Source organism: Epinephelus lanceolatus, chromosome 3 (genome assembly GCF_041903045.1).
Source record: "Epinephelus lanceolatus isolate andai-2023 chromosome 3, ASM4190304v1, whole genome shotgun sequence".
NCBI lineage: Eukaryota > Metazoa > Chordata > Actinopteri > Perciformes > Serranidae > Epinephelus > Epinephelus lanceolatus.
In genome coordinates, this window is record NC_135736.1 from 19,615,964 (window position 1) to 19,634,569 (window position 18,606).

An 18,606-nucleotide genomic window follows, 5' to 3' on the forward strand; every position below is an offset into this window, starting at 1 on the left:
GTCTCATCTTCCCTGAATATCAACAATACACACCCTTAAACTTGGCTCTCCTGATAGACGATTTCTGTTCTTAGGTCACAGTCTGGTTCCACCTGCGACAAACCTCTCACTCTCTAGACGAACTGTTTTAGGAGCAAATGTCAGTGGCCACATTTAACACGCCTCTCGGCTGTGAGCTAATTTTATCACTAAACAAATAATTTGTCCAGAGAAACTCCTAACAGCCTCATTACTGTTCCCAAGCTATCATTTGTGCCAGGACATTGCGGCTGCGCTGCGTCATCAGGTGTGCGCTGCGGGGGACGTCTAGTGGCATCTGTTGTTGACGCCTCTTCACTCTCGCGCCGGTTCGGACAGGAGGACACACACCCATCTGACGAGGGGAATTAAGTGTTACGTGCGAGGAAAAGCTTTCTAATCTCTGATCTCTTGGATTATTCCCGCGATGGTCGGGATTTAGCCCCTGTCCGCGGGTTTTGGCTATTATTTTACGCACCACTTTTGCGCGCTCGCATTTGCACCCTTTGGTAATTGCATGATGGATTAAACACTCATTAGTTTTAGCCCAGTTTTCTGACTTGTGCTTTCTGAACAATTGGGGATTATTAATGAACTCGCATCATGATAGATGATGATGATCTTTTGGTCACTGGAGCGCGCAGCCGTACGTTGGATTAAGAGCAAGAGACTTCCCACCGCTCTTTGGACAAGCACCTGTTTATTCTCCTGAGACACTTGTTTTCCACCCTATTGACGCGTTGGGATGGAGAGCGAGTTGAGGCCAAGGCTCTGTTTCCTGACCATAGGAGAGCGCGGCTATGGGTTTCACCTGCACGGTGAGCGGAATAGAGGCGGACAGTTCATCCGCAAAGTGGAGCCCGGCTCCTCTTCTGACCTGGCCGGGCTGCGACCAGGAGACCGGGTGGTTGAGGTGAACGGGGAGAATGTGGAGAACGCATCTCACCATCAAGTGAGTGATGGCTCAATAAGTTACTTTTTTAAAATCACAGACAAGTCCTTGCGTGTTAGAGAAGCTAGGAGAGGCACATAAACTCTCTGAGGTACAGACAATGAGTTCTATACCTGTTAGACCACTTTTCCTTTGCCTGAGGAGGAGGAGGGGGGGTACTAAAATGGGTCAATGTGAGCTTTGTGTAATGGGAATCACTGGGTGTCATTGTTGTGCTTAAAGAATGTTATGTGTTGTCCAGGGTGGGAAAACATGCATTAAATAACCTCACACAGATCCTGTTTTCATTTGTCTTAGCCTACCCTGTTCCTCTGCTCCCTTCTCTCTGCAGGTGGTGGACCGGATCCGTGCAGTGGCTCACCGCACCAGGCTGCTGGTGGTGGACAGAGAGACGGATGACTACCTCCGTAGCCAGGGCCTGGCCTGCACGGAGGACCTGGCCATCGAGATGGGCACCCTCTCTCCGCGGCCTTCGCCCAGGCCCACACCTACTGCTTCTCCCATACCCAGAGGGAACTCACCTCTGTCACCCAAACCCAACCACACACACTCATTTCACCCTCCTGCTGCAAACTCACCCATACACACCATCACACAAGAAAAGGTCAAGAGATCCTCAGTGACATCAAGTACAACAACAGACACAGAGGTAAGAGTGGACATCAATACATCAGACCCTTGTTTGTGCTCTCTCATACACCACTTGAACAACACAGTCAAAAATTCAGAGAGATTTTCAGATTATCTGCATAGTTTTTAACCAAAGAAAGGTGAGGGAAGAGTCCAAAACTCTAGAGTTGAAGTAGTTAATGGGCAGTGTGTTACTGTGTTAAGACTGCGCATGACCGTGAGCTTATTTACTCTTACCTGATGTCTGTCTAGCACTAATCTGGATTTGAGCACTTGGGTGTCCTGCTGGCTGGATTCAGTCCCAAAGTAGTTTCTTTTAGAGAGAGTCTAGAGACTTCTCTGAGCAGGTGGGACTGAAAACATCCAAGTAGAGGTGTTTATGCAGGTTAAAGGTTGGGTGGCTTGAAAGGATGTTTTATTTTATTCAGCCAGATGTCTTGCAAAGACATAATACCAATACAACATTTCTTTCGGCCAAATTTGCAGCAGGATTAAATTTTTGCACCCTCTTCCCGCCACAGTGCAGCAATGGGTTTTATCAGTGTCGGATCAAACACATTCAGCCCCCCAGTAAAGCTTCCCCTGGTGACACCCACCCCCCACAAAATAAATAAATAAATGTTGTTATCCTTTCTATTTAGTGTATTTACTATGAACAAGAGCAAAATTGGAAATCAACACAAGTGAACAACTTAGCTAACAAACAAAATTAATAATAAAAGGAAACATTTTGGGGGAAAAAACGACTTCTCTGTAGTTTTAATGGTGCCACCCCTTCACCCACCCCCACCCTCAGGTGGCGCCATTGGTGGTCACCTATGTCTCCTATAGGAGAAGCTGCCTCTGGGTTTTATTATCCTGTTTTTAACTCTCCCTGTCACTTAAACATCTGCTTTACAAGCCACTGTAGTCTGTAAGTGGTGTGAACACTTCAGATGCATATTGTGTTTAAAGAGTGCTGTCTCTTTTGCATACTGAGTGTTAACACCTCACGCTAACAGCTTTAGGATTCTTCCCACGTGACTGCAGACACCAGAGACAAAACCCTGCTCATCTGACCGCATTTCCTGCAGAAACAAACAAACAGAGCTGTAGGTATTGTTCAGTCAAAGTGAATGAAAAGAAATGTGATTAGGTGTGAACTTGGTGGAGTTGAATTTGCCTGGAACACTTGTCCCCAGTGTTATACTGTTTTGTATACAGGGCTTTAAACAGTCAAATTAAAACGTACAAAGGCTAAGTTGTTTAATTAAAATGTAAGACATCTTCTGTTCAGAGTTTTTCCTTTACCAGTCCAGGTGCAGGTGTTGCACTCAGGGCTTTGTAACGGACATAGACTGTGCTTGACTGTTCAGTATGAGCTCAGATTTTATCACTCATCCAGTCTGCTTGGCTTTAATTTGAGTGTTTTCAACAAAGCAGGCTTTGAGTGTCGAGGGAAGAAAGAACATATCGTGCAGACACAGGAGGGATCAGATTTTAGGATAGCAATGTTGCACAATCAAACTCTTTGCATAGATAGTATATTTGGGCTGGAGGCACGCAACCTCATACTCTAAAATGAAACTTTCTTGTTACTAAAGCACACACCCAGCCAAATTTCTACATTTCTGTGCCAGCAAGTGCAACATAGCAAAACAATATGTCCACAAGTGCCAACCAGACATCACTGTGACGTACTTAATGTCAGCCCGGCTGCAGGACTAACTGGGAACTGTTTGTCGGAGATTGAGCTTAGTGTTTGGGCTCCAAACAAAGTGGACCAGGATCTTCAAGAACAACTGCTCACGTCAAGCTGCCATCTGTTTAGCTGAAAGCAGGGTAAATACAGGCTGCCCCTTGGCTGGCCATCACAGCTCTCTTTATCAGTTTTGGTTAGAGGTTCAGATCAAACAGCATCATACGCAAAAACAGCAGCCCCGCTGCTACATGTGCACACAACATTACATCACAACCACCACAGGCTGGAAATATGAGCCGACTAAAGCTGCAACCAAAACTTAATACGCTTCAGAAATGTTTTATTTTATTTTTTTATTACAGGGCAGTTGTGAATGTATAAATGAACAAATTACATTATAATGTGCCTGTGTTATTGTGTCCATCTCTACATGGAGAAACACTTGACTCTATAAAACACCATTAGGAAGGGCAGACATTTTAAGATAACTTCCGTTGTTATGAAGCCCTGTTGAGGACACAAACTGTCTGAGCTTTTAACCATTAATATACCTGACAAACTAAAGGCTTTTGAAGGAGCTCTGTATGATGATTCAGAGGATGTCTGCACATGGCTCTCTACATGGAGGTTGCTCAGCCAGTGGCTAGCAGCTAATGGTGCTAACAGTGTAAACAGTGCTAACAACAGCAACAGTGCTGACAGAGCAAACAACACAACCTGGTCTCTCAGATATATGTGAAATGACAATAACTTCTTAACACCACATTGCATGGTGATGGTTTTAAAATTGGATGGTAAATGGACTGACCACTCATAGCGCTTTTACACAAGAGCCACATTCACCCATTCACACATCCATTCATACACTGGTGGCTGAGGCAACCATACAAGGTGCTACCTGCTACTCAGTTTTTAACACACTCTGATTAAACAGTCATCAGGAGCAATTTGGGGTTCAGTATCTTGCTCAAGGATGCTCTGGCATGTACACTCAAACCACTGATCTTCCAGTTGGTGGACGACCCACTCTACCTTCTGAGCCACAGCTACCTGTGCTGACACCATGGAAACAGTGACAATGGAAAGTAAATCACAATCTTTTGTTAGTGTGGACACACAAATTAATCAACTGGTTAATGTTACGGCCCTATAGGTAATATAAAGAGCAAGACAGCCCATGTAGAAGGAGGTTAAAGTTGTGGATAGGTCAACAAACAGGACTTTAACCCAGGAGAGCGCTGTTTTTGTCCCATGTGAAGTTTAAAGTCAACATTAATTCCTTTTAACTTTACTTGAATCCTTTACGTAGTTATGTCACATTGCATGACGTAGTTACATAATTTACTGCATACTTGCGCCCCCCAACAAATATAGATATTTTAAAGGGATCCACAATCTTTTTCTAAACCTAACCAAGTAGTTTTGATGCCCATACTCAACCATGCAGCCACCATGTACTGGAAGTTGGGTGCTATAAATGCTTCTGCAACGACCCATCCCAACATCAGCGGTAACCACTGTATGACGAGGAGCAGAGTGGCAGCTAATAGCTAGCCAGTGGGATACACACAGAGGGGCACACATGCACTAACATGCACAGTCAGACCCTCTATCACAACAACAAACAGAGAGGTTCAGATTACAACAGACACAGAGGTACCTTCAGCCTTAGCTCAGGACGTCACTAGCCCACTGTCTTTACGTAACAAATAGTTGTTTGCTGCTATATTAATGTTCTGAATGTTGTATACAGAACTTTTCTCCTTGCTTTACCAAAGATTGCTTGAAAAATGAGCCTTTTAGTGACAAACTTTTAATCTGCAAGAGCACCTGGACTTTACCTTGATTTTCTGTGAGTTAAAGTGCTCAGTAGAAATTAATTTGGGAGGGGTTTTTTTTTCATCTATTAAAATGCATTAATTATACCCAAAATCAACTTTGAGACATTGTCACTGAGTGTTATGTAAATGAGTGAGTAATTATTTTTGTCCATTAATTCAGCAGCTCAGATCAGGAAACCATTGTGGTGTATTAATCCCAGGCCGACGCCATTGAAGCCTTTCACGCGCTCGGTCAGCATACACACAGCAGGCACACACTCACACACACGTTATCTCTCTCTCCCATCTCTTCACTCCAGTGTCATTCGTCTTGTGACATTCACATTGTACACGTAAATACAGACACAATTTCATTGTGGCATGATGTTGTTATGGCAGCAGACACCCATATACAGTAGTCTTACATAACCATGGTGTTGGCTGCTATCACGGCCACACAACAGCCTGGATCTGTCACTCACACACACACAAATGCAACACTTTCACTAACCTTCCTGAATGACTTTTACTCTCTCAAAAAGTTAAAAACAAACACAGTTTTTTTTAATCTCCTGTTAAATTCATGGTATTTGACTCATCTGTTAAATGCTGCAAGACAAGAGAAGGAATCTCTGCGTTTAACAGAAATGTGAAGAAGTAATAGTTTTGACGTTTTGTCAAAGACGTCGACGTAGATATCTACCGAAATGAGCATGATTACCAGCTAGCCCCGGCCCATCCTGACATATAATACTACTTATACCTCAAGAGGTGATAGTAAGTCACTCAGTACGTTTACATGCACAGTTAAGTCAAGCTACCATTATAGTTCAACTAGGCCATTTAATTGGACTACTGTCCTTGTCCCAGTATACAAGCATGGGACAGGAATGGATTTACTGACCAAAGAATATCTGACTGCACTACAATAGGTAGCGATATGCCCCCTTGCAGCTTGTTTGTATTGTACCTTTTTCCAGTTGACCTATTATGTCACAGACCAGACAATCAACAAACAAGTTAGCTACAGTTAGTCAGCAGCAAACTGGTACCATCATGGACAACTTTACTTTACAGCTCTGTGCCTAGGCCAGTTTGGGTTTGGTATACATGCAGGAGTAATTTGACTTCCAATTCCATTATCATAGTGTGTTAGTGAGAAATTTGATTCAGTTTAATTTTAGTTGGACTGACATGTTTACATGCATTTTAAAAGTCCAGTTTTAGTCAGACTAACACAATAAATCGATCTTCTCCAGTGTCATGTAAATGTACTGACTCTAGCATCCAGTCTGCCCTCAGTCCAACATAAAGTGAATCTTTGGTGCAGCTAATGACAACACCAACTGTGGGAGAGACCAAGGTTGGTTGGCACACTTTTCCCTTTTTTACATTTTTCTCTGGCATAATTAATGTTAGAATATTCTAACTAATAAAAGGTTAAGGTCTCAGCTGTTAACAAATATATTCTAATGTATACAAATGTTTTCTAAACTTGAGTGATCTGTAATTAAAGTCATATTGTGCACTTGTGCCAACCAGTACCATCACAGGGGTTGGTTGGCATGATGTTAAAATACCATAGTTACAAAAAAAAAAAAAAAATGAAGCAACCAAAAAAACAATCTGAACATTTAATTTAATTTAGAACCAGAAAACATGAACTTTAAATAGAACAGAAACATTTTAAGCAATTTATCAGTAGGAATGTCTAATTACGTTTGTCACTGACCATTCAAAATAATAACCAAACAATATAAAAATGGTTTTTAATCTTAAAGATAGTTTAAATTCTCAAAATACAGTTTAAGTTACAGCTCTTAATTTTACAATGGTTGGCACATGTCCCAACCAAAAACAACCCTAAAGTCAGTGTGCCAACCAACCCCACTCACATTTGACCCAACCTTTCAATGAATTTCATCAGTTACCATCACTCATCACTCTCCCCTCTAATAAGCGTATATCAAAATGTAATTGATTTCTTTGTCTATTAACTAGAAGTAACACATCTGTAATATCTTTATGCAACTCAGATTTGTAATTAATTTAGACACAGACGACTTTTTTCACTTTTGATACAATAAAACCCATGTTATCCTCACCAAAAAAGTTTAGTGACTTTCACATGTTTTGACATATTACATGAATATACGTCAAAAACCACATATTCTGATGTTACATTCACATTTCTGTGACCAGAAAATAGCTGTGTGCCCATCAACCCTTGAAGCCAACCAACTCTGGTCTCCCCTACCAAACAATATTCCAAATGGAGTTGATATATGATGTTTGCTGATTTATTTATTTTTTTGCTATTATGGTCTTATTAAAACTGAGTAAAGCAAGCTGTAATATAAACTATAGGCAGACACCATGTGTGAAGATAAGACAGCAGTGTAACTCTGACTGGCTGTCTCAGTTTCAGCAGAATTTTATATATTTTTGTATTGCTGTTAATTAGTACTTGTTTTTTTGTTATAATAATAATGCACCTTTACAGTGATGGTAAAGAGCAAGGGAAAGCATTATGTCAGTGTGTGTGTGTGTGTGTGTGTGTGTGTGTGTGTGTGTGTGTGAGTTAATTGATTTGGGCTGATGGGACAAATATAGTAAACAGGCCAGCAAATTAAATCTTAGATCTTTAAAACCAGTAGAAGACATGGTGACCTGTCACCACAATGACCTGACCTGTCACCATGGTGATTTGTGACCAAGGTGTTCTGCTTCATCACTATGGCTCACACTCTGGCTGACGGACAGGGATGTTCTCTGCTGTATATTATTATTCATTCATTACTCACAGCCCTGTGGACACTGTGTGTGCGTGAGTTCAATGAGTCTGTTGTTGACGGAGCAGAAAGGACACAGAGATCTGTCAGGTCAGTTTACCCGTGAAGGCGCAGTCACGGCAGTGTCACTAGACAGTCTCTATCCTAGACTACCCTCAGGATGGGGACTGAAGTGCGGTCCTGGCACAGAGCACGCACACACAGCCAGCATGTTCCTAGTAGTGGAGGTGTAGGCCCGGTCGGCGGGTGAGTCATGCAGTGTGTCAACTCTTGTCGTCGGTCATTATGCTCAGGATCAGTCTTAATGTCTCTCAACCAGATCCACTTAGCCCACTCTGCTAAGCACCGAGGCCACCGGCACATCCTACCAGTCACTTTCTCCTTCATCGCACAGTCACACATGTATCAATTTCATAGTTACACCTGTGGTTGGGCTTTGTTTATGTTAGATTACAGTATTCTTGGAATCATTATTCTGGATAGAATTTTTAACTGCACTGAAAGTTGACCTGCATAATCTGCACAGCTTAGTGAAATGCTGCACTATCTCCTACTGTTACAAAGGATTTTCATGTTCGTTGACACTTCGTCAGAAAGATGTTGATTAATCTCACTGATTAATGGTCATTTTTGAGGCCATAATTAGCGGTGGTGTTTTAGGAGAATGCATTTTTTTATTGTGAGAGGAAATAACATTCAACATCATCATCATCACAATCTACAGACTCAAATATGATCATATATTTAAATGACCAGAGCGGTATTTTTGCAAGTTTAAACAGCATACTTAATACTTTATATTTCTGCATGTATTTTTAATTATATTACAAGCAGCAATTAATTTCTGTCTGATATGACAATCTGAGGATTTTGAAACTTGCTTGAGTTGTGTAATCCACAAAATGAACATCAAGTTTGCATTCATTTAAAAAAAAAAAAAAATCAAGTTTACATTATTTTTGCAGGATAAAGCAGTGCATACAATTCAGCTCAATCTACACTTAAAATGCATCACCACCCACTGGTAATGTAACTTTTAATAAAAAACATAAATGCAGATTTGTTAGACACTGTAATGGATACATCAGTTCAAAAAAACTCAAGTTTGTTAGTTTTATATCATGATATAAATTGAAATCTGTTGCTGCTACCGATTGAACAGGTGTACCTAATAAGTTGGTAACATATTTGACTCTAAATTACAGACAACATTTGAATGCCCTCTTCTCTAATATCCTGATTGTTAAAGTTCTCATTTATGTCCCATCACAGCTGCAAGTGCAGCCCTCACCAGAGCCGACAGCTGAGCTCATCCCCCGCCTGTGTCACCTGGTGAAGGGGGAATACGGCTACGGCTTCAACTTGCACAGCAATAAGACAAGGCGCGGACAGTTTGTCCGATCAGTGGACCCCGGCTCAGCTGCTGAGAGTGCAGGCATCCAGCCTGGAGACAGACTAGTGGAGGTACGACCTGAGCACACACACACTCTGAAATAAATGAGGCAGAAAGGATGACACCCCCCAGTTTTCAGAGTACATATGCAGACTTGATGCACTGCACTTGTCAGAGGTAAATTTTAGGCAACTGATGGGAAAAACAATGTCAACACTCCCCACATTAATCAGGTCTGTGCATTGATTGGATTAGAGCAGATTAGCTGGACTCAGGTTTAGAGTGGGTGGGAGAGAGGGGTGATGTTTAAAGGGGGAAAGGAAGAAAAGAAGACCAGGGATAATCTTGAATGGGGGTGTCGAAGAGGTGTGTTTGTGTCCTTTCATGTGGACATGTACACATGACTGCATGGCTGCATGACTGCATGACTGCATGACTGCATGTGCGTCACCAGTGGTTTAAAACAGTTATAAAGAGCCCCAGTGCACTTATTAAGGGAACCAGTGCACTTAAGTTACCAGTCTTAAAGCACACACACACACACACACACACACACACACACACAAAAGACATGACTGCTTGCTCATAAAATAAAACACATCAGTAAACACCCCACACTTAAATTTTAAAGCCTTAACGTGTCTTTAAAAAGGCCATTGCTAACAACTGGCTAAATTAGACTAAAAAACGCCATCATGCCAAACACAGCTTCATGGCCTTGTTGGGGTGGCGATGTTGATGTCATGCGACTGTGGTGTACTTTGTTTACAGCCTAAATTTAGGTTTTTACTACTGCCGATTGCATATACTGTACATCATAAACGTTGTGTTCATTTATGAAGATTATCTTGCTGAACAAAGCTTGAAAAATCCCACTGGCTATTTGATGAGGGAGCCAGGGCGGTGCTAACTCTCACGTCAGCCTACAGAAATACATCATCTCTGCAGCACTTTGTATCGTCTTGTCTCATTGCGTGATGAAATAGAAACTGAACATTGGACAACAGCAGCAAAAGCTCTTCTTAAAACACAGGTGTATTTACAAGGTAGCATTCTGTATCACTTGCAAGGGGCTGTTCTCTACCCGACACATTTGCCCTTTTTACACAGAGATTGTGCTACAGGGCTGCTGAAGTACCTCCTCATGCCACCTGTGCATTTTTACACAGAACCAAACAACAGCAGCATCATGCCGCTCCAGTGTGTGATTTTATACAGTAACACAGAAATAAAAGAGATGTAACAGGCATAACATTTAACGCAACAGCATCAGCATCTGGTGTGATGCATAAGTAGTGCACATATACACATTGGCAGTACTTTCTAAACAATACCAATGGCATAACAAGGCAGTATCAATCATTTACTGTCTCTGTTATATGCCGGCTGATCTCGTCCTCTGCTCAGATGGTAAGGAGCTCCCAAATCTCATTGTTTTCCCAATTTGCGGACATTTTCAGTCACTGTCAGTTGTTAACTGCTGCTAGCTGCTTTTTAATTCTACACACAACACAGCAAAAAAAGTCACACCTGTCCCATGCACAGTCATGTCCTGTCGGCTGTCTCTTTTACACAGACTTAGATTTGGTGATGTAACTACCTCCACTGCCGGCTGAAAGGTGAGACAATTCTGGTCCACCATCGTACCCTATATACAGAATGGCAAGGCGGTTTAACGCTGCAATATTCCTGCCTCAAACATGCAGTGTAAAAGGAGCTACTGTTAGAGGGCCCCTCACAAACCCTGCAGGCCCCAGTGCAACCAATATGCCAGCACTGTTTATATTTACGCTCCTGTGCATCACATGCTGTCAGAAATATGTGTGCTTGCATGATTTAGACTTTTTTTTCCTTTTCCATCTGAATGTTGTACAGTTAATGTTATGTAGAGGAAGAGTGGCAGCAGGAAGGGAACTCATGCAAATAAACCAGCTTCTACTCAAATCACAGATTCTATCTGTTGATGGTCCATGAGGCAAGACATACTGTACCTTCTGCTTGTGTTATGGCTACTTCTTAATCTCTGCCCTGTCTCCTGTCGGTCGTATTAGGGCTCTCAGTTATTGTTTCTGCATCTCTTCTACATTTTCACTTCCCTCCACTGTGTCTGTTTCTTCTGACGTCTCCTTTTTCTCTGGCTCAGGTGAACGGAGTAAACATAGAGGGCCTGAGGCACTCAGAGGTGGTGACACTCATCAGGGCTGAAGGGGAGGAGGTGCGCCTTCTAGTGGTCGACCAGGAGACGGACGAGCTCTTCCACAGACTTGGGGTCAGACCTTCCTCCAGCCATATCAAAGGTCAAATTGTACACAGACAAACACTCGCACACATAAACATACACTTACACTGCTCTCTCTTTTCAGACAGAACATCTTACATGTTTCTCTTTACTCTTCCACAGAGGTCTACCTGGATGAATCACCCCCAGATAGCATCCCACCCACCCCCTCTCCGACCACTGAACTCCCCCCTACAGATCCACCAGTCATAAACGTCACACTGACAGACTCCCCGATCACAAATTCATCCCCAAAGTCCCGCACCAATGGGAGCTCAGCGTCTCAGTCCTCAAGAAGTTCCACCACCCAATCAGAGATCAGCAGCTCGGACATGAGCATTCAGGTGAGAGAAGAGGCGTAGGAGAAACAAAGCAGTCAAAAAAGTAAGACCTCAGTGAGTGTGTGCGTAACACATGTACATTTGTGGGCATTGCAGGTTCCTGATGAGGACGACAGGCGTGTTTCGGACCCTTTTGTGGAAAGTGGCCTGCGTCTAAGCCCCACAGCTGCCGAGGCTAGACAAAAGGCCCTCGCTGGCCGCAACAGGAAGAGAGCACCTGCTATGGACTGGAATAAGAAACAAGAGATCTTCAGCAACTTCTGATCCCAGAACACAAGGAGAAGAACGGCATAGAACGAGGAATGATAGAAATACTGTACCTTGATCTTGCAGAGGCACAGTCAAAGAAAGAGTCATGAAAAGGAAAAAGATGAAGGTAGTAACACTGGTAGTAATACTCCTAAATTTTGTGCTGTGTAAAGCTACATTATAAGATGTCTGATAGTATGCTCTAGATGCTTATTTTACAGTATCTATAAGGACAAAGACATGCTCTGTGGATGTGTCAAATATCTTACAATACACTGCATTAAACAATGACTTAATGACTGGCAGACCATCAACTAAGAGACTCACCCATTCATATGGTGCCTGGTCAGTGCACATTGTTTCTCTTTATCCAATCCTAATCATTTCAGAGCCATAGTGACGATGAGTCTATTACAGCATGTTTTCTGTAGATACACTTTTCTGTTGTAACTTTGTTAGATTTTATTTTTTGAAGTCATGGTTTCTTCTCACTTTACAATGAGCTAATAACAGCTGAGTACTGGAGTAGTCATATTAGCTTTTATTTAATGTAGAATGTCACTTTAAAATGTAAATACAAGGAAATGGTACAGGCTTAAGTTATGAAATGTTTGATGTTGGATCACCTCAGTGCTTCTCTTCAATGTTAGAGTAATTTCTGCAAAGGGGAAACGTTTTAAAGACAGATGGTATAGGAAAAAAACTGTAGGCCCTCTGATCTCTTGTTGTAGCTTTTTGAGGATTTTTCTCTCAAATGTGCTGAGCTGAATCTTCTCACAATGTGAAATAAACTTTCAGAACATGTGTAAATACCACTGTTGGATGTCGGTTATCAGTATATCGTGAAATGTGTTGTTGGGTGAGCAATCTTTTGGCCTATCATGAGGTCCTTGACCCGGCCTTGTATCCACATTGTAGCCTGTCATAGTAGGCTAAACTACGTTGGCTAACCCTACTTGCTTGATAGGCAGCCGGGACCAAATGACCATGGTTTCAATATGAAGTCCTGCGTAAGCTTCCTTCTTCATGGTGATACAGTCGGCGGATGTAGTTTGGCAGAAAGAAAATAGTTCCTTCATGAAACTGCTCACAACGAGGTCTGTGGATTATCTTGAAAAATTGGGTCATGCCATCTGGAAAGAGACATTGCTGTTGTGTGTTTCAAATTTATGTTTTTGTTCTTTGAGCATCACAAGCCAGGTCCCATGTAGTTCCTTTATGTTCAAGAGAAGGCAGACATCTCTACGGCTGATATCTCCAAGAGCTCAGGCACGTCCAAAATCTTGTCGACTTGTTCAAAATATACCTTATTTGGCCCACCACACCATATTAGTTAAACAAGCAAGGTCACTGCATTTTTTCCATTCACCTCATGATGGCAGGACTGTCATATAGTTTGCAGTAGGAACTACGCCGGTGGAACTAATGTGCTTTCCTAGACAGACGGTAAACAAGCAAACAAAGGCTTACCTGACAGACATTTCCTGTTAGGTAGCAGACATGGCTACAGCAAAGAAGCATAAAGTCAACAATAAGGGCCACTGCTTTCAGGAGCAGTGGAAAGTTTAATCATTTTTCACTGAAAGATGATACAGTTGCATTTGTCTCATTTTTTGTGTGTTTTTTTTTATGACTCATATGATACGAGAAGCAGCTGGCCCCCAGGTATTTCTATATTACTTCATTTGGCCCCCATTCAAAAAAAGTTTGGACACCCCTGCTCTGGCTTGATAAATAACACTTCAAGTAAGAGGAAAATATGTATTAGGGATTTTGGGTGGAACTGTCTCATCCATCCATCCATCCATCCATTTTCTTATCCAAAGCCAGGTTGCGGGGGCAGCAGGCCGAGCAATGCATTCCTGACATCCTTCTCCCCATCAACGCGTTCCAGCTCCTCCTAGGGGACTCCAAGGCGTTCCCAGGCCAGTCAAGATATGCAATCCCTCCAGCGTGCTCTGGGTCTGCTCAGGGGCCTCCTACCATCTCTAACAGGAGGCGTTCAGGTGGCATCCTGATCAGATGCCCATACCACCTCAACTGACCCCTTTCAACCTGAAGGAGCAGCAGTTCTACTCCAAGCTCCCTCCGGATGTCCAAACTCCTTGCCCTATCTCTAAAGCCAAGCTCAGCCACCCCATGGAGGAAACTCCTTTTGGCCACTTGTATCTGCAACTTCATTCTTTCAGTCACTACCCAGAGCTCATGACCATAAGTAAGGTGTCAGGGGCCGATCTGCTGCTTCTGAGCACTTTTACTTTTGATTCTTAAAGTACTTTTTGTTGCTTGAAATTTTACATAGGTTGAATGTGAATGTTGATGTGTAACAGGGTAATTTTACAGTGTGGTACTCCAACTTTTACCTACGTAAAAAGTAAGATAAGATAAGATAAGATAAGATAAGATTAGAAAATGCTTCTTCTACCACTGCAACCCACCAAGCAACACACCTAACAATGATCTTCAGCTACCTCAACTTAGCAAGTAACAAAGCACTCCTGTCTGTGACATTAACAGCTAACAGCACCAGCTAACAACCTGCTAGCTATCATGAATGATTATTACGTTTTCATGACATGGTGCTCTTTCATTCTGGTTAACATGCTGTGTGCTTCTGTTTTTCTGTTTGCAAGTGACCTGAAAATGTTCTAATGATGGACACTGATTTATATCAGATCATATAGCTGTCTTTGGCCACAAGGAGGGCCGTTCAGGAAGTTACTCCCTTTCTCCGACATCAACAATAGCCAGCATCCATTGAGATGTAAACAAAAGGCTCAACATGGGTGCAGAACAAGAGAGGCCTGTTCATATCAGTTTATACAGCAGCTATAAAACAGGGACGTGCACAATAAAGGCATATAGATGTTATCTTCATCTCCTGTGCCCTGATTTTTTTTATCTCTCTAAACAATATCTGATGTCAAAACATGACTGTATCAGATGCACCACATTTTTGTCTCAAATAGTGACCAAAAACTCACCTTCTATACTGCATGTGATGGTGTGTGCTTTATAGCGATATCTGAATACAGGAGTGATATAGTGATATATTGGGGTGGAGATGGTGAGGAGGTCTCAACTTAGGGATTTTCCTGAGCTCACACTGCCCCAGCTCCACCCTGAGCCTTGAGGTATTCACAAGTGGCCTAATGTCATGACAGGGATGAAAAGATGCACTGTAATAGAAACCTGTAATTATGGCGCTGGAGATGAATCAAATCTGTGGTTTGTGTGAGATTTCTGACAGACCTACAGCTTATTCACATTGTGTATGTGGTCTCAGAGTAGCTGTGGAGACATGGCCGACAACAAATCCCTGTTCCTGGAGAGATGGCCATAATGCACGCAAAACAGCAAATACCTTTGGTGCAGATACAAAAAGCTTCCACTGGATAGTTTCTCAGATTGTAGAGCTGCTGTATGAACAACAGAATACCTCTGTGTGTGAGTATTATGAGGTGGTAACAATTTTGATTCAGATGATCACAGATATCCAGATTTAGTCTGTCATAGGTTCAAGCTCTTGATTTAAAGGTCTAGTATGGAGGGTTTACTGGCATCTAGTGGTGAAGTTGCAACACTGCAACCAACTAAAACTTCTCCAGTGTGCCAAGTGAATATAAAAATTAAGGTAGCTGACAGGAAAACATGAATGGCCCTGTCTAGAGCCAAACTTTGATTTGTGCACTCTGGGAGACTGTAAAAACAACATGGTGTACTCAGTGTAAGAGGAGCCGCTCCATATGTAGATATAAACAGCTCGTTCTAAGGTAACAAAAACACAATGATTCTTATTTTCAGGTGAATGTTAACTAATGAAAACATAGTTATGATTATTATATACCTTTACTGCCAACAGAGGTTGATGAATCCTACACACAGGACCTTTAAGTAAAAGAAACGTTAAAAATCAAACATCATTTCTTTACTCATCCAGAGCTGTCTCCAATGATAAAAACCTGTGCCAATGTTTTTTTAAGCATATATCACTGCTTTCCTTTTTTTTCATAGAAGTGCCAGGTGGAGTGACAATCAGTGAAAATCTTGGGGTTGCACACCAAAACCAAAGGGCATAAGTACATTTCAGGGATTCTGTTATGCTGTTGAAGTATACAGGCTAGTTAAAAACTATATAGAGAGTTAGGGAATTACATACTGATATAACTTGGTTTCTTATTTTACGGTTAATATTACTAATTATCTGTTGTACATAGACTAATACCAGTACAGTTAAAATTTTGAGTTCCACAACAATCCTGTTTTAATGTTATATACCTATATATGTTTAGATGATTCATGGTTCATCAAATAGGTTGGTTGCTGTTTTACTTAACAAGACAACTATAATTTCATTTTTAATTTGAAGGAGCACATTGATTGTAAGTAACAAAACATTTACTGGGAACAAGTCATCTTAAGTTTAGGGGAGACCTGTGGGTACCCATAGGACCCATTTTCATTCAAACATCTTGAGGAGAGAGTTCAAGGGACCCCTTTGAAAATGGCCATGCTGTTTGTCCCCTCACCAAAATTTAGCCTAAATTTGGAGTTTTATTTAGCACCCTTCCTGACAAGCTATGCTCGCAGGGTTTGTACTAATGGATGCCTTAGGTTGCCTAGTTTCACAAGATACCACTATCTTCATGCTAGCTTAAAGTGAGTGTGCCACAGCCTCTTAAAGATAGTAATATCAGCCTTCAATTATTTTTGCCAGAGGGAGGGCAGCCATTGTAACAATGGGGGCATACCCTGGACACAGATCCTTAGAAGTTAAACTAATTGTCTTTATTTATTTTTATACAATTCATTTTGAAATTATACTGGACTTTGAGTTTTGGTTTATCTTTTAGCTGGGCTGATGTATTTGGATTTGATCTTATTTCAATTTGACCACAAGATGGTGCCATAATATGTAAAGCAGACACAGATGGCAGTGCAGGTGGTGCAGATGATGACTTAATCAGCAACGATGTGATTATCCTTTAGAATGCTTTATGATTGAAAATGTTTGGAAAAGTACAAAAAGCATTTGCAATGAGCATTTTGCTTGGCTCGTTACATGGAGGCATCTGTAGTACAGCACTGTGCTGTTAAAATAAAGAGAAAGAGACTGATGAAACAAACAAGTCTGTGTGCGGTCCTTGTCCTTTAACCACATTCTGGACTCAAGCATATTTCCAGTAATATCCCATAACTGGAACTGCTGCAACTGGCAGCTCAGGTTTTAGGGAGAAAACACAAAGTTACATCATGCAGTATGCATGTACATGGAGGTGATGATTCAGTTGCTGCTGAGCATCTGTGGAGAGTTTCAGTGTCTCATCTCACACACACAAAACTCAACTCAATACAGAGTGGAAACCACTGGAATATCAAATATGTGTAATGTGTGTCTGTGTGGAGTAAAGTTGGTTCCTCGTGGAGATTTTTATTTTATTTGTGTATCAAAAATCTGGATCAAAATAAGTTTTGGAAATCCCATGTTTTGCTATCCAGGATCAGTCAATACATCTTACTGTTGTAGTAGATTTTTAAATTAACATGAGATTAGAGCACAGTGATCCAGATACAAACTTCTCAAGATTACCAAATCCAGATAACCAGGCCTCTATGTGGGACTGCACATCACAATGTAGACAGCCTGCCAACAAACACACTGCAGTTACCACTTAGCGCCATAGGTGCTGCCAAAGAGAAGAAAACAGAGATCTTTGAGGTTATAACTTTAAAAAAATGTTTGGTTTTGAAAGCCATTTAGGGGATTATTTTTGGGGGACAGCATCCTTTTTTATAATTTTACTGTACTGAAAGGCTTTATGGATAATCTGCTATCTACTTTATTGATGTAACAGTTAAATAATCATGATAATCGTGTTTTTTTTGGAACAGAGGTTTCCTGATCTTACCAAAGAGTTTCGAATAACGCATGCTTAAGGTTTAGTCCAGAGCAAAACGAAGAATGGATTATGTGATCACATTTTTCTTTTTGAACAACCCATTTTCAAGATTTGTCTGATATCTGACATCCAATCAGATTACTTCTAAACAATGGTGCCTTGAAACTTAAGTTATCAGAGAAAAAAGATGAGCCCATATTGGCGGGTGCTGGGCTAGCAACCTGTCTGCAATGTGCCAACGGCATCAGAGAAACACTTATTTGTGACATGAAACAGCTTCATTCAGACGTTTTACCAGTTTTAATCACAGGGTCCACTTTTTTGAGAGGAAGAGACCTCTGCAAGTAATTTGGCTCCTGGAAAAACCTCCTGAACAATGATCACTAAAGGAATCCTAACTGGGAGTTGACGCTTGGCATAGCGGAGAAGATTCAGCTGGTTGCAATCTGCAGTCCTCACCACTAGGTGCCACTAACACACTGTTCCTTTAACTGAGGCCTTGCTCAAAATTGCATAAAATTGCTTTTTCTCACAAAAAAAAACTCCAGACTT

At 41.6% G+C, this 18,606-nt stretch overlaps 1 protein-coding gene across 1 annotated transcript; it reads left to right on the top strand.

Annotated features, from left to right (window-relative positions):
* Positions 1-355: 355 nt before the first annotated feature.
* nherf2 (NHERF family PDZ scaffold protein 2) lies at positions 356-12,959 on the top strand. The gene is made up of 6 exons (XM_033623354.2): positions 356-970; positions 1,302-1,619; positions 9,166-9,357; positions 11,430-11,583; positions 11,688-11,908; positions 12,002-12,959. The coding sequence occupies exons 1-6, from the start codon at positions 764-766 to the stop codon at positions 12,167-12,169; spliced, it is 1,260 nt and encodes a 419-aa protein (XP_033479245.1). The 5' UTR covers positions 356-763; the 3' UTR covers positions 12,170-12,959.
* The last annotated feature ends 5,647 nt before the right edge of the window (positions 12,960-18,606 follow it).